Source organism: Myotis myotis, unplaced genomic scaffold (genome assembly GCF_014108235.1).
Source record: "Myotis myotis isolate mMyoMyo1 unplaced genomic scaffold, mMyoMyo1.p scaffold_m19_p_1, whole genome shotgun sequence".
Classification (NCBI taxonomy): domain Eukaryota; kingdom Metazoa; phylum Chordata; class Mammalia; order Chiroptera; family Vespertilionidae; genus Myotis; species Myotis myotis.
In genome coordinates this window covers 216,349,462-216,370,013 of record NW_023416313.1, presented here as the reverse complement: position 1 = coordinate 216,370,013, position 20,552 = coordinate 216,349,462, and the positions used below count along the sequence as shown (strand labels likewise).

The following is a 20,552-nucleotide window of genomic DNA, read 5'->3' as shown; positions in this document are numbered from 1 at the left end:
TCTGGTCTTGACTATGGTGAAGAGAGAGCAAAGGGCAGGGGTGATCTGCTGGTGCCACCACACCACCTCATTCAGGCCTCTCATGCAGCATCTGCAACTGTGTAGACCAGGGGTCCTCAAACTTTTTATTTTATTTATTTATTTATTTAAATATATTTTATTGATTTTTCACAGAGAGTAAGGGAGAGGTGCTGGGGTCCAACCCCAGCAGGTCCAGGGGTCCCCAAAGGTGTGGATGGAGTCGGCGAAGAAGGAATGACACGGAGACAGCGTTCAGTTGATCAGCAGCCTAGTCAGGATCTTCAGCGAAGTTCTGGTTAGGATCTCCAGCCAGGTTCTGTGTCCATGTTCTCTTGCTAGGTTCTCCAGCCAGGTTCTCCAGGTTCTCCAGCCAGGTTCAGTCACCAGGTTCTAGTCAGGTTCTCTTGCCATGTTCTATCCAGGTTCTGTAGCCAGGTTCTGTCTCTAGGTTCTTCAGCCAGGTTCTCTCACTAGGTTCTGCCTCTAGGTTCTGTGGCCAGTTTCTGTCCAGGATCTTTTGCCATGTTCTCTCCAGTGAAGTTCTTCTGTCTCTAGGTTCTGTGTAGGTTCTGTGTCTAGGTTCTGTGTCCAGGTTCTGTCCAGGATCTTTTGCCATGTTCTCTCGCTAGGTTCTGTCTCCAGTTTCTGTCCAGGATCTTTTGCCATGTTCTCTCCAGCGAAGTTCTTCTGTCTCTAGGTTCTGTGTAGGTTCTGTGTCTAGGTTCTGTCTAGGTTCTGTGTCCTGTTGTCTTGTTACATCTGTATTTATACCAGTTGATTCCAATCCTATCAATCTCTATTCCAAAGGTTAGGGCGTTTCTTATCTGCATTCCAGGGAGTAAAGATTATGTAGCTTAAGCATGATTGTTCATAGTTAAAGTGATTAATTACCCGCCTGGCACTTAGTTAAGGGGTTTTATTCCCTCCCTAACTTCAGGGGAAAATCCCTACCTGGGGAAACAACCTTTCTCAGAGAGGTGACCTTGGTTAAAACACATAGTGCCAAGAAGGTGAGCAAACATATTAAGAACAGTATGCCATATATGCCAGGTCCCTTGAAACAGCAAGGATGGACCGGCTCCCAGCAGAGAGGGATAGAGAGTTAGAAACATCGATGAGAGAGAAACATCGATCAGCTGCCTCCTGCACACCTCCTACTGGGGATGTGCCTGCAACCAAGGTACATGCCCTTGACTGGAATTGAACCTGGGACCCTTGCATCCGCAGGCTGACGCTCTATCCACTGAGCCAAACCAGTTAGGGCCTCAAACTTTTTAAACAAGGGGCCAGTTCACTGTCCCTCAGACCGTTGGAGGGCCGGACTATAGTTTAAAAAAAAAAACTATGAACAAATTCCTATGCACACTGGACATATCTTATTTTGAAGTAAAAAACCAAAACGGGAACAAATACAATATTTGTATTTGCATGTGGCCCGCGGGCTGTAGTTTGAGGACCCCTGGTGTAGACCATGCATTCTCAAGCGGGGGGGGGGGGGGGGGGGGGGGGGGAGCGTGCAGGCTGGTTCTTGGGTGGGGTGAAAAAAACGTAGATATTAAATGATTATTAGTCTTAGGTATTAAATGATTTGTCACCCCCCCCCCCAAAGGGCACATACACAGATACGCAGTATACCTGAGGTATCACCATTTCATGGAGCTGGGGTGTGGGGGGACGCGTCTAAAAGGGCTCCTTGGGAGGGTAATTGTGGGGGAACAAAGGTTGAAAAAGATGCTGATTTAGACACAGCCAGACTTTTCATCTGAACCAGAAGTGTTAAATCAATAGAGAAGCTCAGAGCTTTGGCTTTGATATATTGATTTATAAAGTAGGCTTACAACAAAAAATGTTATTCCATCTTATTCAAATGTATTTGTATATGCAGGGTTTTCTTTAAGTTCTCAGGAACTTTTCGCTAATGTACGACTCTGCCGCTTGGCTGCAAGAAAAACAGCGCCGCGCACTTTGACATCCGTCATCTTCTGTGGCCCTCGTCCTGATCCCGAGGGCAGGCGTTTCTATCCTCACGTTACAGAGGAGGAAACTGAGGCTCAGAAAGGGTACAGGGGGGCCTTGACTTACGAGTTTAATTCGTTCCGTGACGGAGCTCGTAACTCAAATTACTCGTATGTCAAATCTTAAAGTGAACGAGTGAGACACGTGATGCTGGGCTGATGTTGTGGCGTTCAGTGTGACGTTCGCTGCGCCAACTAGCGGTGGGGTATCTGAAGCTGGCTCGTAACCCGAATTTTAGCTCGCAGCTCAAAGCAAAAAATCAGCCGAGAGACGGCTCGTATCTTGAAAAACTCGTTAGTCGGGACACTCATAAGTCAAGGCCCCACTGTATATGACTTGTCAGCGGCTGACCTTGGCCTGGAGCTCATGTCTGTCAATGCCTGTTCCTGCGCTGTCTCCCATGTGGGTCCCCAAGCTCCGTGGAAGCGAGGAGGGTCAGCACCTGCTGACAAACACCCAGGCATCCAGGCAGTGCTCAGGGAAGCTCAGCCTTCGCTTCCTGCCAGAGCACTGTGGGATGTGGGCAAGGCCGGGCCGCTCCCGTGCTGCCTGGAGAGGTCCCAGGAGGGGCGGTGGCCTCCATGTGGACTGACCTGGTCCATTCCTGTGAGCAGGTAGGAAGATAGTGGCTGGTCCCTTGCTGTTCCCTGGAGAGCTGGGCTCAGGATGGGCTGTGCCGTGGTGACCAGGAGCATAAATAAGGGACCAGCCGGGGAAGGAGGGTGGGGAGACATAAACCGCGTTCAGAGGTCCTAGTGGAGGTGGAGCTGGTTGGCTGGATCATCCTGTAGATCAGTGGTTCTCAACCTTCTGGCCCTTTAAATACAGTTCCTCATGTTGTGACCCAACCATAAAATTATTTTCGTTGCTACTTCATAACTGTCATGGTGCTACTGTTATGAATCGTAATGTAAATATCTGATAGGCAGGATGGTCTTAGGCGACCCCTGTGAAAGGATCGTTCGACCGCCAAAGGGGTCGCGACCCACAGGTTAGGAACCACTGCTCTAGATTAAGTGAGGCACTTAGAACAGTGCCTGACACACAGTAGGTGCTTTATACATGTCAGCCGTTCTTCTTCTAAGCCTTTCCCGCCTTTGACTTTCAGAAGCTCACCCACCGCCAAGGAGGGGCAGCCTGTGAAGGCCATGGCGGCAGAGAGGCCCACTTCCTGAGCCAGGAGGGGTGAGGCCCCTGCAGGCCCGAAGATGGGGAACATCACTGCAGACACCTCCCGCCCGAACTGTACCATCGACCACACCATCCACCAGACGCTGGCCCCCGTGGTCTACGTCACCGTGCTGGTGGTGGGCTTCCCGGCCAACTGCCTGTCCCTCTACTTCGGCTACCTGCAGATCAAGGCGCGGAACGAGCTGGGCGTGTACCTGTTCAACCTGACCGTGGCCGACCTCTTCTACATCTGCTCGCTGCCCTTCTGGCTGCAGTACGTGCTGCAGCACGACAACTGGTCGTACGGCGACCTGTCCTGCCAGGTGTGCGGCATCCTCCTCTACGAGAACATCTACATCAGCGTGGGCTTCCTCTGCTGCATCTCCATCGACCGCTACCTGGCCGTGGCCCATCCCTTCCGCTTCCACCAGTTCCGCACCCTGAAGGCGGCCGTGGGCGTCAGCGTGGTCATCTGGGCCAAGGAGCTGCTGGCCAGCGTGTACTTCCTCCTGCACACGGAGGTGGTGGAGGACGAGGACCAGCACCGCGTCTGCTTCGAGCACTACCCGCTGGAGCCCTGGCAGCGCCACATCAACTACTACCGCTTCCTGGTGGGCTTCCTCTTCCCGCTCTGCCTGCTGCTGGCCGCCTACCGGGGCATCCTGCGGGCCGTGCGCCGCAGCCACGGCACCCAGCAGAGCCGCAAGGACCAGATCCAGCGGCTGGTGCTCAGCACCGTGGTCATCTTCCTGGCCTGCTTCCTGCCCTACCACGTGCTGCTGCTCGTGCGCAGCCTCTGGGAGTCCAGCTGCCAGTTCGCCCAGAGCGCCTTCAACACCTACCACTTCTCCCTGCTGCTCACCACCTTCAACTGCGTGGCCGACCCCGTGCTGTACTGCTTCGTCAGCGAGACCACCCACCGGGACATGGCCCGCCTGCGCGCCGCCTGCCGCGCCCTCCTCACCTGCTCCAGGACCCGCGGGCCCCGGGAGGCCTACCCGCTGGGCACCCCCGAGGCCTCCGGGGTGAAAAGCGAGGAGCCCGAGTTGTTACGGAAGCTCCAGTCGACCTTCCAGACCCCTAACTCGCCTACAGGGGAAGGGCTGCCCCCCGCCGGGCTGGCCTAGCCAGAGGCACCCAGGTGTGGGGTGAAGTGAGGTCTCAGCTTGCTGGCCGGCTGGCGACGCTTTGCCAAGTGCAGGCGCCTCTTTCTGCCGGGGCAAGGCCTCTCTGTTCCAGGGAGCGTGCATTGATGAGCCCGATGGGGTGAGCCCGGCAGTCCTGTCTTCTGTTGCAGGCGGGGCTGCTGGCGGGAGGAAGAAGGTGAACTGTCACCTGCAGGAGGTTTTCCAAGAGAAGCGGGGTGGGGGAGTGCAGGGTGAGAGGACGTGCATAGAGGGGCGTTGGGAGAGGAGGGTGGGGACTGGGTGTGCGCCGGCCAGGGCCTTCCAGTGCCATTGCTGCCATAGAGGACTCCTGTCCAAACAAACGGTGTCATCCAAGGAGGTGAGCAAAGCTGCATTGTCACCATGAACACTAGCCCCACCCACAAGGGCCTCGGAAGGAAGAGGAGTGGGGCCAGGAGGCTGGAGGGGAGCAGGAATGGGGGGAAGCATCTGGGGTGCTGATAGTGTGCACGGGGGACAGTGCAGGAGTGCCACGCGGAGCGGAGACCCCAACACACCATTGAGTAGAGAGAGCCGAGCAGGTGCCCCAAGCCCCAGGGCTGATGGAAAACCGGACTTGGGGCTCCCAGGCCGATGTCTGTGGCCCTTTAAACAGTCAGCTCTGAAGCACACGTGTCAGGACAGAGGCCTAAAGCCCCGGCGTCTAATCACGTTCCCCACACGGATTCCTCCGCTTCAGTGTTGTTTCCATCTGCCCAGGGGCACCAGCCCTGGGTGTGTGTGTGTGTGTGTGTGTGTGTGTGTGTGTCCATGTTTAAAATGCCAGGGTCTCCATGACAGCTGTGTGCCAAGGCCCTGAGGCTAGGGTCACGTGACTATGGGCAGTGTCCCCCACGCCCACCCCGGCCTCTGCCTCCGCCCCTTGCCGCACCCCCAAGGGAATGTCTAATTCTCAGATGCAACAAAACAAAACAGATGCATTCTCTGGCATCTCTCAGTCTCTGTAACGGAGAGAGGAGGTGTCCCTGGGCGCCCCTCGCCTCCTTTGTTGTCCTGCACGGCTCGGCCAGATCGCCCACCTCAGCCACCTGGAGCGTGAGAGTGGGCCTGTGGGGCCACATGTCGCCCAGGGTGCTGACCGCCACCTTCCGCCCTGTCCTGGAAGGCTCAGCGCCCCTGCAGCTCTGCCAGGCATGTGGAGCCCCTGCCCCGGCACTCACACCAAGGACCAGAGAGCTTACTCCTGCTCCAGGGACCTGCCCACTTTAACAGACATGCTAGCCCTTCAGGTGGCCTGGCCGATGGCTGGGGCCAGCTCTCACGTCCCTGGGATGTGAGTCCCTCACACACAAGGGGACAGGTGGGCTCAAGTCTGGGGAGGGACGAGGGGTGGGGAGATGGAAGCTGGTGCCAGTAGAACAACTGTGGAATCTGCTAAAGGCAGGGCCAGGAAGAATATCTTCGATCTTTCTCCCCACATCCCCACCCCTCTATCTGCCAGGGATGCCCACAGGCAGGTAGCCCGAGCAGGCTTGCTCTAGGGAAGTGGGGTCCCAGGGCTACACTTGGCTCTGACTGGGCAGCACCTGCCCCAGCTCCTTATGGAGGGTTCTCTTCCCCTTCCTGAAAGTCTGAAGGTGGCTGAAATGGCCACACAACCAAGAAAAGCCCGCCTGCCCCAGCCCGGGATCCTACTGGGGCCATGGCACCGGCTGAGCCCTCCATGCCTCCTCATTCCATATTTTGACCTTAAACACCAGTGTTCCCACCAGGATGGACTGGGGAGAGCTGAGGGCGATTCTGTTTACTATCAAGAGTTGTGTTTTTGCATCATCCTCTCTTTTATGCCAAGTATGTGTGTGTTGGGCTGCGCAATTGATTTATGTAGCAATTGTGAGTCTGCAAATAAAACAGAATAACCAGCCCCAGCTGGCGTGTGCTGTAGTCCTTCTGGGGAAGGGGGGTCTCCTAACACCAGGAGGGTCTAGAGGGGCCTTGAAACACCCAGTGGAGTCAGGAAGGTCGAAGGATTGACTTGCTCACAGGGAACATGAACAAGGCAATTGGGGGAGTTGCCCTTGATCACCCCCAGTGTCCAGGGAGCACGGAGCCCTCAAGTGAAGTAGGTCTTCTTTCCCTGCTCTTGAGATCCGTGTCTTCGGCCCTTCAGCACTTGTTCCAAATCCACTCTGGGACTCACCCTTTGCGGACAGAGCCCAGCCCTGTGGTTTGGAGAATATCACTCCTCTGTCTTTGGACACCTGACCCCTGCTGAGAGCTGCCCCCCGCGGAGAGGAGGGCTGGTCAGACCGGCCGCCCCGCACTGGGGAAGGTTACAAAGCAGAAAGGCCTGTTGGAGTCATCTCGCGGGCTGTCCTCCTCCGCCCCGGGTGTGGTGGGGAAGACACATCCGTTGGCCAGGCCAGAGCACCGTCTCCGAAGGGGCCGGCTCCGTGTTTATTACCGAGGATTAACTCATCCCATTAACATGTACATTCAGTTTTAGTCACTTAATCCCTCTCGGGGTCAGATTCCCGGAGTCCTGAAGTGTTTTGGAAGAGTCAATCCTTCTTCCAAACAGAGGACATGGTGGGCGCTTAGGATTCCTTTCTCTCCTGAGAGAATGGGCGGAGGAAAAGGTCCAGCTGGTATGGACTGGAGGTGGCAGAAGCCACCCACTTCCTGTTTCACCAGATGCTGAACAAGGGGAGGCTCATCTTCCTGTTTACACACAGTGGTCTGCAGGGTGGCCAGACAAGGGTGGGAGACGTTTCCAGCACAGAATACACCCCCATCTGCTGCTGTCCTCTGACCGGTACAACCCAGGGAGAGCCAGAATCGGGCCATCTTGGGTCAGTGCTTTTCAGAAAAAACTGCTGCTTACAGCTGGTGGTTCCGCAGTCTCCAGGACCTCATCTGGCCAGACAACGGTCTTTGGCGGCCATCTCCTGGGGGTCACAATGGTGCCCAGTGCTCTGGGGAAATGGTGGGACTTCAAGTCCATTTGCTTCAACTCAACAGAAGGACCCTACGAGATTGGACATTAATATCAGTGCTGGGATGTACCGATGAATTATCCCATGTATGTCCCCCAAAATGATGGTCCAATTTTTCAACAAATACCACCCATGACACTAATTTGCTACCACCCAAGGCAAGTCACTCCAAGGTTGGGAAGAAAATCTGATGAGGCAAAGTGGAGCCAATTTCCCCACTGGCCTTAGTTCTGGCCTCCGGAGCCATGTGACCCTACAGGCAGTGTGTTAAGCCACGCGTGCGTTAGACAAGGCTGGATTAATAGCAGTGCTTACCTGCCAAACCACGGTGCCATAAACAAAAGTTTATCCCCGGTTCCTGCGAAGTCCTGAGCGGCTGCTTCCTGACAGTGTATTCCCGAGTGATGGCAGTGATTCAGGTTATATCAAGAGGTTCCAGGGTCTTTGGGGGATGGGGGGGGGGGGAGGGTCTTCCCTTTCATCCACACAGGTAGGGGAAGATGCACAAATAGGATCTCCCAGGGTTGATGGCCAAGTCTGGAAGTGGTTGATATCTCTGCTACTCACATTCCATTGGCCAGATCTCAGTCACAGGGCCCCAACCTAACTGCAAAGGAGGCTGGGAAATGTAGTTTTCCTATGTACGCAGGAAGAGAAAGCGGAATTGGTGAATGTCCGGTTAGTCTCTGACAGCTCTTCAAACCACTTCCACGTAATAGCATTTAAACGCTTACCTTCCTATAAAACCCACTTCTTCAAAGGTGATGCTTGGGTTGGAAGTGGGACTCAGTCTGCCTGACCTGCACCAAGGAGAAGGGGACCATTTATCTACCTCGCTGTGCTTCTGTGGATGCACTGTTTTGGGGGGCTAGGACATCACATTGCTGACAGAGATCGAGTTTATGTGAACTGCAGTTAAGCCACATCTTCTCCATCCTGCCCAGAGCTGTGGTCTTTCGAATCTGAGAGTTCGACCTCATTGTGGAGCCAATGGGACCCACATGGAATGGGTAGAAAGTAGAAGAACGCCAGGGGCTGGACGAGGTAGGGCTGGAGGTTAGCAGGGCCTGTGCAAGGAGAGGCAGGGAACGGCCTGGTCCAGCTGATTGAGGTCCACTTGGCCAGGGGACAGGCAGGGGGCTAAGGAGTCCTGACCCCCTTAGCCGGTTTGCTTGCCTTCAAGCCCCACCAGCAGGGGTGTGGGTCATGGGCACCTTAATGTTCCTGCCCCTGAACACCCACAGAGCATCCCGGACACTGTCTACCTGGATCCCCCAAACCCAGCATTCCTTGAAATGCCCAGGGATGCTCACATGCCCCCGAGTCTATCCTGGTGGAGACCCCAGCCCATCTCCACCCCCACCGTTCAAGGACAAGATCCCCTCTTATCCCCCGGTAACCAGCTTCTCCAGGTTGCAGCCACGCCACTCCCCACGTGGACACAGCCCCTTCCCCAAAGCACAGCCAAGACCAGGACAAACCTGAACAGAACTTTACTGAAGGCCTGAGCAGGAACCATATTGTGGAAAAGCATCAAAACTGGATCCTAGAACTCAGGGCGCCAGTGGTCCTTGGGTGGCCCCTGCTACGGCGCCTTCTCCTGGCTTCCCTTACACCGTGGCCCCTGCTGCAGGGCCTGGGGCCTGCCTCTCCCTGCAGAGGGGCCTTGAGACGCCTCACTCCAGAGCTCGGACCCCGACTCTCTGGCTTCTCTGGGCTCCGCCGGGTCTGCTTAATCAGCTCCCCATAAACTTCTGCCCACAGCGAAGACAGCCCGTTCCACAGCCACGCCTCAGCCGTCCCCGCGCTGGCGCAGAACTCCATGCCTATTACAAAACCAAAGGCACGTTCGTGTCTCCCCCACATGAGTCAGAGAGTGCCGGCTGCTTTACCGGTGACGTTTCTCTCTTCTAGCCACCAAGGTTTCAAAAATGCAGGGTGCAATCCTATCAAAATCCCCTGTGACATGGAGCTCTGCAGTCTCAAATCGGGGGCAAAAACTGTCATTGGAGGAGAGCTGGCCAGGGAAGCTTACCGCTGGGGGCGGGGGGAGGGGGGCGCGGGGGAGGGTCCCGGGAACTGCGGTAAGTTGCAGGTGGAGGGACTGTGAGCTCATTACAATGGGCGCCCTGGCCCTGATGCCACACCAGCAGGAGCACAGACTGCACATGGAGACTCCCCGCCAGAATGCCAAAGGGAGGTCTGGGCCATCCTCCCCGCATCTCCGCTATGTCTGGCCAGGGGCTCCGCCACGCCCCTGTGGGGGGAGCACAGGAGTGAACCCCAGATCACTTCCTATACACTGAGGGCTTACTGCTGAGTGTACAACTAGGGGTAGTTTCTGCAGCATGTGTTCCATGCTTTCCAATCAATGCCCCATAAAGAAGCAAGCTAGACATTTCAAGAAAATAAACTAGACCGTCAAACCTCAGAGGGAAGGCAGGGGAGGCGGGTAAGAGACCAACCAAAGGGCTTGTATGCATGCCTATCAGTGTAACCAATGGACACAGGCAGTAGCGGGGTGAGGGCATGTGCTGGGGGTGGGAGCAGCCGGGGAGAGGTCAATAGGGGGAAAGGGAGACATATGTAATACTTTCAACAATAAAGAATTTAAATTAAAAAAAATAAAAACAAACTAGGCAGACTCAGTTAGCATCTGGGGCCCTAGCCACCCCCTCCCCACCCCCGTCTGGATGAGCCAGCACAAGACACTACCGGGCTGGTCCAACAGGTATGTGTAAAGGGATGTGGTCAGTGACTCTGTTTCTGGTTTTGTCCGGAAATGTGCAGTGGGAGATTGTGAAGGAGATAAGGGCAAGCTGGCTAGAGTTGTCCGGGAGACCTCTGTGAGTGACAGGTCCTAGAGAGCCTGACCTGCCCTGGCTCCAGGAGTGTGGCTGCCCGCCTCCCCCCTGAGCGGGGAGGGCAAAGCATCCGGCTCCAGGCAGGGTACTGGGGGCGGGGATGAGATGAGGAGGAGGTGGAGGAGGAGGAGGCTCCCAGGAGGGGGCTCAGGAGGTGTGGGGACTCAGGAGGTGAGGGAGGGGGCGGGGAGTGATGGTGTGAAATGTTAAGGTGGGGGGATCTTTTGCTAAGTAAACAAAGTGCTGTTTGGAAAGAGAGCACTGCAAAGGTATATTTCCTTGGCTGTGGTAGTGGGTAAACCTTGCGTAAAGTCCCAGAGTTTCATAGATACGCACGTCACATGTGTGCATCTTACTGTTTGACAGTTAGCATGGGGGCTTGCTCACGGCTCTTGGTCTGCCTGGCACTTTATTGCTTACCGTGTGGCCTCCAGAGCACGCCACGTGGGCGGCCTGAGAGGCTAAGGTGAAGCAGGGTTGACAGCAATGCCTCGGGCACCTGACAAACAGAAACAAACACTGGGAGGCCCAGAGGAAGGGTCCGGGGCCCACCTGCCCTATGCCCTCCCGGAGGTGGCATGCAGAGTCCCAGGCCAGCTCCCGGCTGGTGCTCATTTGCAAGGCTGGTACAGAGGCCCTCAAGGACTCCTCCCGGGTCCGGACGTGGCCGTCTGTCCCGTACTCGCCACCGGTGTGCTGGGTGTGGTCACTGGCGCCCCGTGGTGATGTCCAGCAGCTCCTGGATCATCTGGGCGTGGGTGCCGTGGAAGGGCAGCCCGTCCACCTCCATGCCCACATTGCCCGAGACGCCACTCCGGACTCGGTGCTGCACCAGGATGCTCAACATTTTTTCTTCCTGAGACAAAAGGAGGCAGAGAAAGAATCAGCGAATGGGGGAGGGGAAGGAAACACAGACAAGCACGTAAGTGGAGGCAGGGCGTTGGACGTGACATGGCCTCTTCTTCACGACGACGTGTCGAGTAAAAATACGAATGCCACTGGGAGACTCCTCATGAAAAACAATCCTAATCAGAAAGGATAGATGCACCCCTATGTTCATAGCAGCACAATTCACCATAGCTAAGATTTGGAAACAGCCTAAGTGCCCATCAGCAGATGAGTGGATTAAAAAACTGTGGTACATCTACACGGTGGAATACTACGCTGCTGTAAAAAAGAAGGAATTCTTTCCATTTGCAACAGCATGGATGGAACTGGAGAGCATGATGCTAAGTGAAATAAGCCAGTCAACGAAAGAAAAATATCACATGATCTCACTCATTTATGGATAATAAAGACCATTATAACCTGATGAACAAAAAGATAGATACAGAGCAGAGAAGCATCGATGAGACCGTCAAACCTCAGAGGGAAGGTAGGGGAGGGAGGGGGTAAGGGGGAGAGATCAACCAAAGGACTTGTATGCAAGCATATAGGCCTAACCAATGGACACAGACACCAGGGGGGTGAGGGCATGAGTCGGGGAGATGGGGGTAATGTGGGGATAAGGACACATATGTAATAACTTAACCAATAAAGAAAGTTAAAAAAAAAGAAAAAAGAAAATCCTGCATCCTGCTTCGTCGGGCTCCAAACCCACTCGCCAGAAGCGGCCACAGTTTGGGCTGTTTCTTCTGCATATTCTTCCCATAATATGCTTTTTCTGGAAACCTGCATTTTCTTAACAAACACTAAGGAGTCCCTCCTGCGGCAGGGGCAGCGTGGGCTGCTTCCCGCCTACCTCGCCCCTGCCCAGCTCTGCATTACCTGCCGCTGGCCTCTGACTGTGCCAGGAAGGCCCCCATTCCTCCCGAGACCACGCTGTTAGCCTCCTGCGGGGAGGCGCCAAGTCCTGCTGCTGTGGCCTTGCCGATCGATATTCCTTGCTGTGCATGTGGCAGCTTCTGGAGCGGGCAGAGCCATCGAGGAACTACAGGCCCCTCCTCACGCTGCAGCCCAGGGCCCAGCAGGCATCATGGCTGGGGATCAGACGGATCTGACTTGGGTCCTTCCTGGCAGGTGTTTCAACCTCTCTGTGCCTCTGTCCTCATCTGTACAATGGGGGCGGCGGAGGCGCGTTTGAGCTGTCTAAAGTGATGTGCTTCCCCTCCTTCTCTTTCCCGCCACTTGTCTAAGCCACCAGTGTGTCTGTCCCGGCTGAGTAACTCCTCTCCCAGAGAAAAGCAGATCTCAGGTGAAAACGAAAGGAGAGAGGACGGTGCCTGCGGGGAAGAAGTCAGACATGTCCTCCCCAACCCCCTTCTCTCCACAAAGTAAGGAGGGGTGAGGGGACAGGACCAAGAAATCAAGACCAGGAAGATGTGACAGCTTCCTGCTCGAGCATTGCTAATCCACTCAGTCACCCACCCAAGTTTGATGGGGGACCTGCTCCGTGCCAGGCCCTGAACTGGTGACACGGTGGTGGATGTGACACGGTTCCTGCCCCCGGGGCTCACAGCCTAGATGTGTGCTCAGGCAGGTACGGGGGGTGGGGGTGGGGGGGCGGGGTGTCACAGGACAGGGCAGGGCACCTAACCCCGTTTACTGGGGTGGCTCGGGCAGACTTTCAGGAGGAGGGCCAGCCAGGTCAAACGAGCAGAAGTGGGCCCAGCAAGGGGCTACGAGGAGCACTCACTGAAAACTTTAAAACAATGGCGAGAGCGCTGGCAAATGTCACCGGGAACTGTCTCTGCTCTCAGCTGCCCCGAGAGCCTGCCATTTCCGTCCTGCCCTGGAGGCCAAGGTGGAAGGGAGGCCCGAGAGCGTTTCCAGAGCGTGTTTGTCCAACAGCCCCTCCCAGGGGCCAGCCGACCCAGAATGGCATTTTCCGCCCTTTGTTTGGGCTGTATTCTCCCATCTCTCTTCTTCATGGGTCATATCCTCTCTTTATGGGGGAATGCTCCTGGGACCCTCCGGCCATTTCCTCCCAGGACACCACTGCTCCCACCATTCGCATCCTCTGGGTCCCAGGGAGGACCGTGTGGTCCTCAGGGTGCGCGTGGCCAGTCAACAGGAACTGGCTGGCACGCAACCGCGAAGAGCCATGGAGATGAGCTGGACCAACGGTGAGTCCTGCGAATCTCCCAGGAATCATGTCTTCCAGGAGCCTCTCCAAGGGGAGAGGGTGCTGGTAGGGAGAGAACGCCAGGGAGCGCAGAGGCAGAGCGCCGGGAGGCTGGTACACCCCTCCAGATGGAGCCTGTGGAGCAGGAGAGGAGGGAGGGAGCACAAAAGGGAGGCAGAGTGGACAGGCTTGAGGCCTTGCTCATTGTGGGGGGCGACAGAGGCCCCAGGATGACTTCTGGGCCTAGAGGCCGAGTGAGCGGCTGGTCACCAGTGACTCACGGTGGGAGCAGGGTGGACCGACATCCATGGTTAGGTGGTGTTGCCGTGCAGAGTGGGGTGGGAGAAAGGGGTCTCCTGGGAAGCTGATCCTTTAATATTTATGAATTGAACCCACTGTACACTTAAGGTTCCTGTGACTGATATCGGTTATACCTCATAAAAAAGTTAGAAAAAAAGTGGAGAGAGATCAAAGTGCGGAAGGGAATGGGAGCCCAGCATAAGGCCAGAGGCCATGTTCCCGTCTCTGCATCATCCATCCATCCATTACCCACTCATCCATCAGTCTGTTCATGCACCCATCCATCCAGCTAGCCAGCCAGCCAGCAGTCCTTCCGCCAATCCGTCCATCCATCCACCCGTCTATCTATCCATCCATCCATCCATCCATCCTCAGTCCCTCCTGTGAGGTGTCATCAGTTGGCTCCTGGGCCCTGAGAAGGTCTGGGGAATGCTCTCCAGCCATTTGTTCTGCCCTCAATTAAAACCCCAGGGCACAGCCAAAGGCTGGAGTGGGCAGGTGTGGCTCCCGGGCTCCTCCATGTGGTGCCCACTCAGTTGCCTGCACCTCTGTACCTCTGCACTTTACTTCCGCACCTCCTCTGAGTCTCAGTGTGCTTTTCTCTTTCCTTCTAGTTGTAGAATTTCCACTCAGCCAGCCTTCCTGTGGTTCTGGATGATGTCCATTTTGTCTTTTAGTTGTATTTTTGAAGTGGTTGTGCAAGGCAGCAATTTCCCGTGTTTACCTATGCCGCCATCTTGGTTTCTCTCTGTACTTTTGCTTTTAAAATGTTCCTTTTTGTCTTCGCTATAAGGGTGGTGCATTATTAATACATTTATGAAGGACTGGGTGGAAACTTGGAAGGAGAATTTTCCATCCCTGGCTTAAGTGTTGAGCTGTGTGACTGCGTTTGGCTCATTCTGCTGTGTGAATCAGGGATCATGTGTGCGGCAGCCCCGAGTGGGTTGGTTTTTTTTCCAATTAAGATCCAGGAAGTGCAAAGAAAGCACAGAAGGCCCTCTGGGTCCATCTAGTCAGACCATTTCCCCAGAAATTATCTCTGCTGCTGTGAGCCCTGCTTCTCCCTCCGCTCCCGCATGGCAGCCTGGCATTACCAGGAACTGGTGCCCTTACAGGACCTGGGCAACTTGTGAGCCATGCTGAGAGCCCAGAGTACAGTCAGAGACCGCAGCTCAAGCCACTCCCCTCTTGGGGTCTCAGCTCCCTCGTTTGTAAAACAAAGACACCACCAATCCAGGGAGGTGCTGGAGAGACAGGGTGGGGCATTGGGGCAGGAAGGAGAGACAGAGGGAGAGACAGGCAGAAGGAAAAGTGGTACAAGACAATGCTTATAGAAAGAAAAGAGGCAGCAGCAGGGGGCTCTGGCTCCTGGGATGAGACGCCCTCCTCTACTCCAGCGCACCCCCTGCCAACGCCCCCCACCTTGTGAGCAGCCTCCCCACTGAGCACTGAGCTGGTCCCCACCTCCCAGCTTTTGGTTCCCGCCTTGCCTCCTTTCCGAATGCCTCCCCTTCTCCTGGGTTTATTCCTTCCAACCTCCAGCCCCCAGGGTCCTCTTTCCCCCTTAGTCCTCCCACCTTCACTCTGGGTGGGCTAATTGTCCCTGCCTCCCTGGGGTTGTAGTGCCCCTGGATGGTGAACTCCTTGGAAGGCGCCCGCAGATGCAGGCACACCTCGTTTTATTGCGCACCTTACTGCACTTCACAGGTATTGCGCTTAAAAGAAACAAAACAACCCCCGCCCCTCCCACCCTCCCCCCGCCCCAGGCAAGACCCTCTACCAGCAAAAAGAGTGTGCCTCACTTTATGGCGACACTCGCTTTATTGCAGTCGTCTGGAACCCAGCCCACAATACCTCAGTATTGAATATACTGCCTGTATATTCAATTCTTCCAACAATGCTGCTGGCCCCCAATTTACAGACAAAGGAAACGAGTCTCAGACAGGTTAAGCAACTTGCCTAAAGTCAAACTAGAAGGAAAACAGGCATTGATATCAGGTCTTCCTTAATAATTTAGGATCATGAGTAGGTCAAAGGTCACCCAATGTTGATGGGCACCGTGGTGCTGGCCCGTGGCTTAGGCTCGGACAACAGGCCTACTCACCCGGGGAAGAGGGGTTCCCATGGGGGGTGCGGGGGACAGTGGGGGCCTGGTACCTTAGCGACGGAGGGGAGCGCCTCGGTCCAGCGCTGCTCCCCGGGTGCATGGGAGGGCCCGGTTGCCTTCCTCAGGTAACGTCCATGGACCTCGCAGGAGTTCAGGATGTACAGAGCACAGGCCAAGGCGTAGCCTCCCCAGTTAGAAACGCCTGGAACAACATGAGATTTGAACACGGAATTGGTGATGCGGCCCATGGTCCCTCACCTTCCTCTCAGCATCGGAACTCGTCTCAGGAATGTCCCAAGACCCGGGGCACCTGGAACTTGTTGGCAACACAAAGTCTTAGGCCAGTGGTTCTCAACCTTGGCTGCACATTAGAATCACCTGGGAATCTTCTTAAAATCCTGATTTTAGGCTGTAGCCCGGATCTACTTCATCAGAAACTCCACAGGGGCGTGGGGCGTGGGGCGTGGGGCCCACGCGGAGTTTTAATAAGCCCTCCAGGTGCTTCTGATTCAAGTTAAAGTGTGAGGAGCACTGCTGCCCAGCACCATCTGGATATTTATATCACCGTTCGTTCAACATAATTCACTTAATGTAACTTTATGTCGCTATGAACCAAGCTCGTAGATTTATTGAATTTGAGTCCTGCCTTCGGTTGCCTTGGCTGGGCCAGACCAAATGACTTCTCGGGGCTTATTTGGCCCGTGGGCAGGCCGTTCCCCACCCCTGCTCTAAGCCGCCTGGGTTATGTAGTGTTAACGCCCGACCCACCGTCAGAGAAAAAGGTTCAGGCCATCCCCCGAGGAAGCCGTTCCAGAACCCTCCCTATGGCATGGCTGCCCGAAACCTCAGGCTGCATGGAAGCCTGTCCTCAGAGGGCGGGCAACAGCCCCGCCACCTCAGCTGTATCAGCCCTTCCTTCCTCTTTTATCCGCCAGCCCCAAAGGGCCAGTTCCCACTCTGGGGACCACCTCACCGGCTCTTCTCCGAAACCTACTAGAGTCAGTTCTCCACTTGGGTGAAGAAGGATTAAGGACCTGCGGAGCTCTAGGTGCTAGAGGACTGAGAAAGGTGGGGTGCCCTGGCTGCCAGTGGGGCTTGGTGGTGATAGCATTGGCCTGGAAACACAAGGATCTCAGGTTCGATTCCCAGTCAAGGGCACCCACCTGGGTTGCGGGTTTGCTCCCCACCACCCAGTCGGGCTCCTGTGGGAGGCAACCAGTCGATGTGTCTCTCTCACAAAAATTTTTCTCTCTTTCTTTCTCTCCCCCTCCCTCCCTCCCTTCCACTCTCTCCGAAAAGCAATGGAAAAGAATGTCCTCAGGTGAGGATTAGCAATAAATGAAAGAAAGAGAGAAAGAAAGAAAGAGAGAGAGAGAGAGAGAGGAGAGAGAGAGAGGAAGGAAGGAAGAAAGAAAAGGAAGGGGAGCTCCCAATCAGGGGAGAGTGGGACGGTGCACACAGCCCACCACAGGGTGGAACAATCATGAATGAGAGGTTCGCAAAGGATTATGGGAGCACCGAGAGGGGCACTCATTTTGACTGATTTGGAAAAGTGTCATTTAATATGGGCCTTGTAGACTGGGTAGAACTTGCCAGAGGAAGGGAGAAGGTAGAAAAAATCCAAATACCCACTGAGTACAAAAGATACGGCATGAAAATACAAGTCATATAACAGAATATGATGGGTGAAGATCACGTGATAATAATGATACCGTAGTCCACTGATTCCATGATGCGCTTTTTTTTACACTTACATCCCTGAACCTGAGGTGCCTTTTACACTCAATACTATCTTACAGATATAAATGGCAGTGTTTTTCTTCCTTAGCGGTATATAAAATAATGGTAATTCTTGTCATCAGTGGCATCTTATAGTCAATGGAACAAAGTGACTTGCTTCAATGGAATGCTTACAATGTGTGGCACTGTTCTAAGGCCTTACATGGGATGCCCCTGGCATCCTTACAATAAGCCTGTGAGGTATAGGCATTTATTATGATTTTCATTTACAAAACTGGGGAATGGAACAGAGGGGTTAAGTCACCTGCCTAAGGTCACACAGCTAGTAAGTGGTGGGCCTAAGATGTGAACTCAGGCTGCTGCCTCCAGAGCCGATACTCTTAAAAAAAAAAAATTTAAAAAAAAGTTAATTGTGTTAAGAAAAACAACAACAACCCACATAGAACTGACCATCTTAGCCATTTTCAGGTGTTTAATATTAAGCATACCCACACTGTAATGCCACCCCTGAGCCCATACTCAACCTCCCGGCAAGTGTGGAAATAAAAACATATGCATAGTGATATTAAAGGGAAAGAGAAGTATTTAAAGTGCAGGTTTGCCAGGTAGGAACTACATACAATGGGATGTATTGAGCATGAGAACTGGAAGCTGACATGCAAAACTAAAAATGCTGAGACGGTGGTATTTCTGCCGCTCCCATCACCGTCACTACCTGCCTTTTGAAAATGCCTATAGTATTGTTGTTACATCATCCTTCCAGTGGAAAAATTAAACTCATGCTGCATCTGTGCCATGACAGGAGCCACGCATGGCTGGATCCTGGGGTACATAGTGGGATCAGGCACATGAGGCTGGGAGGGCCCCAAGACCAGGAGAGGGGGCTGGACTTGAGCCCACATGCAGGGGCCCTGCTGCTGGGGGCCCCCTGTGCGCTGAGTCCCCCTGCAAACGCATCTCTATGCTGGTTTGGGATGACAGGACAGGACAGCAGGCCTTTAGGGCCGGGGCGCCAGTGGCGGGTGGACCCTGTCGGGCCTGAGGAAGCTGGGCCCGGCTGGTTGCTGACCCGTCCCGTGTCTGCCTCCCTCCCTGGGGTCAGGAGCCGAGGATGGAGATGAGCAGGGCTGCTGGACCTCCTGACTCACTCTCCTGGGACATCCCCCTGCCTACTGCCCCAGGTCCACCCAGCCGGCTACAAGCGCAGCAAAGCTTCTGTGGCCGCCCAGCCCAGGGCGTTACACAGGTTTCCTCTGACCCTCTGCAAGCGTGAGGACAGCGAGGCTAGGGAATAGAGCTGCCATCGGCCTGATTCAGAGCCCTTGCTCTTTCTGGGCTACACTGAGCTGAGGGAACAGACGCCATTCTCTGTCTTCAGGTCCCAGCGCTCCCAACCCTAACTGGACGGGACCCTGTTCACCTCCCACAGTCCCCAAATCACAGGTTTTCATCCGAAGCTTCCATTCCACACAGCAAGCCCTCGCCCCACTGTCAAGTCCCCTCCGCTCTTTAGGGGACCCCACCTGCTGCTGAAGTCACCGCATCAGGGATGCAGCGGGCCAAGCCCGTGGGGTTTGACCAATTTTACGAAGAACCTAGAATCTGGGTGGCAGATAAACTTGAGGAAATCTGAGGACTTCCAGAGAAATTCTCCTGAGGCTCTTCCCCTGGGATCCAAGACCCCAGGATACGGGGCGGCAGATAACGGATCTGCCAACAGCCAGCAAACTCCAGGCCTGGGGGTTTCCTCCCCCTCTTCTGGGTGTCCCAGCTGAAAAGCGAACCCAGAGTAGAGACCAGAGACGTAGGATGTGGACATCTTTCCAGATGCCTACCGGCCATCTCTACATCTTCTTTGCGAGCTGTTTCAGGTCTTTTGCCCATGTTTTAATTGGGCAGTTTGTTTTCTTATTGTGGAGTTTTTAAAAGTTCTTTGTATTTATTGATTTTTTTGCGGGGGATAAACTTCTGGCTAGACAGGCTCTGAGCCAAGCCCCTCCCCCTGGGCAGCCAGGCCCCGCCCCCTGGGCAGGCAGGTCCCCCTACCAGGGGTGAGCAAACTTTTTGACTCGAGGGCCGCAATGGGTTCTTAAACTGGACCGGAGGGCCGGAACAAAAGCATGGATGGAGTGTTTGTGTGAACTAATATAAATTCAAAGTAAACATCATTACATAAAAGGGTATGGTCTTTTTTTTTTTTTTAGTTTTATTCATTTCAAACGCGGGCCGTAGTTTGCCCACGGCTGCTAGACAATCAGGCCCCTCCCCCTGGGCAGCCAGGCTGCACTGGCCAGCCCTCCTAGCACTCACCAGCGATGACAGCGAAGTCAGCCTCCACGTCACAGGCGATGACATCCCCATTTCGTATGTGGCTCTTCACGGCCTCCTTCACCTTGCCCATCCCAAGTTCATTGCCTCCGTCACCAACCCCTAAAGGAAAGACAAACCGAGTCAGCATATGTAGGATCAGGCCAAATGGGGTTTGTGGGGCAGGGCCACCCCTCCACACGGGCCTCACTGCCTCTGGGGAAAGAAGGGGGTTGGCTCCGGATATATTTCAGACAACCAGGAGATGTATGTCTCCTTTAGGCATTCTAGAAAATCCTCTAGTTAAAAATGAGTCCAACTGTGGCCCGGCCAGTGTTGCTCAGTGGTTGAGTGTCAACCTATGAACCAGGAGGCCACAGTTCAATTCCCAGTCAGAGCACATGCCTGGGTTGCGGGCTTGATCCCGAGAGGGGGGCACGCAGGAGGCAGCCCATCAATGATCCTCTCTCATCATCGATGCTTCTATCTCCCTCTCCCTTCTTCTCTGAAATCAATAAAAAAATATATTTTTTTAAAAAAAGATTAAAATGGGGACATACCATGAATGGAGCTTGCAGGACTGGGAGCTGATCCAGGTGAGTGAGTGAGTGGTGAGTGAATGTGGGGGCCAGGACATTCCTTACACAACTGTCGACCCTATAAACACTGTACACTTAGGCTACCCTAACTTTATAAAAAAGCGTTTTCTTTCTTCAATAATAAATTTACCTGAGCTTATTGTAACTATTATCCTTTACAAACTTTAAAAATTGTTTAACTTTTTGACTCGTTTGTAATAAAAACTTAGCCTAAAACACAAACACATTGTATAGCTGTACA

At 54.4% G+C, this 20,552-nt stretch overlaps 2 protein-coding genes across 8 annotated transcripts in view; one reads left to right on the top strand and one right to left on the bottom strand.

Moving 5' to 3' along the window:
* GPR68 (G protein-coupled receptor 68) overlaps window positions 1-6,262 on the top strand; it is a 29,332-nt gene extending 23,070 nt beyond the window's left edge. For all 5 annotated transcript variants that reach the window (XM_036315607.1, XM_036315622.1, XM_036315615.1 and 2 more), the window contains exon 2: window positions 3,146-6,262. In XM_036315607.1, the coding sequence (XP_036171500.1) occupies window positions 3,246-4,334 (1,089 nt within the window). In that variant the 5' untranslated portion in view covers window positions 3,146-3,245 and the 3' untranslated portion in view covers window positions 4,335-6,262. The remainder of the gene's footprint in view (window positions 1-3,145) is intronic.
* Window positions 6,263-9,962: 3,700 nt separating this feature from the next.
* DGLUCY (D-glutamate cyclase) overlaps window positions 9,963-20,552 on the bottom strand; it is a 62,026-nt gene continuing 51,436 nt past the window's right edge. Inside the window, exons 10-12 of one of the 3 annotated variants that reach the window (XM_036315574.1) lie at window positions 19,716-19,835; window positions 15,716-15,867; window positions 9,963-11,050 (exon numbers count right to left, since the gene is read on the bottom strand). In XM_036315574.1, the coding sequence (XP_036171467.1) occupies window positions 10,901-11,050; window positions 15,716-15,867; window positions 19,716-19,835 (422 nt within the window). In that variant the 3' untranslated portion in view covers window positions 9,963-10,900. The remainder of the gene's footprint in view (window positions 11,051-15,715; window positions 15,868-19,715; window positions 19,836-20,552) is intronic. The other 2 variants (XM_036315581.1, XM_036315569.1) reach the window with 2 other exon arrangements.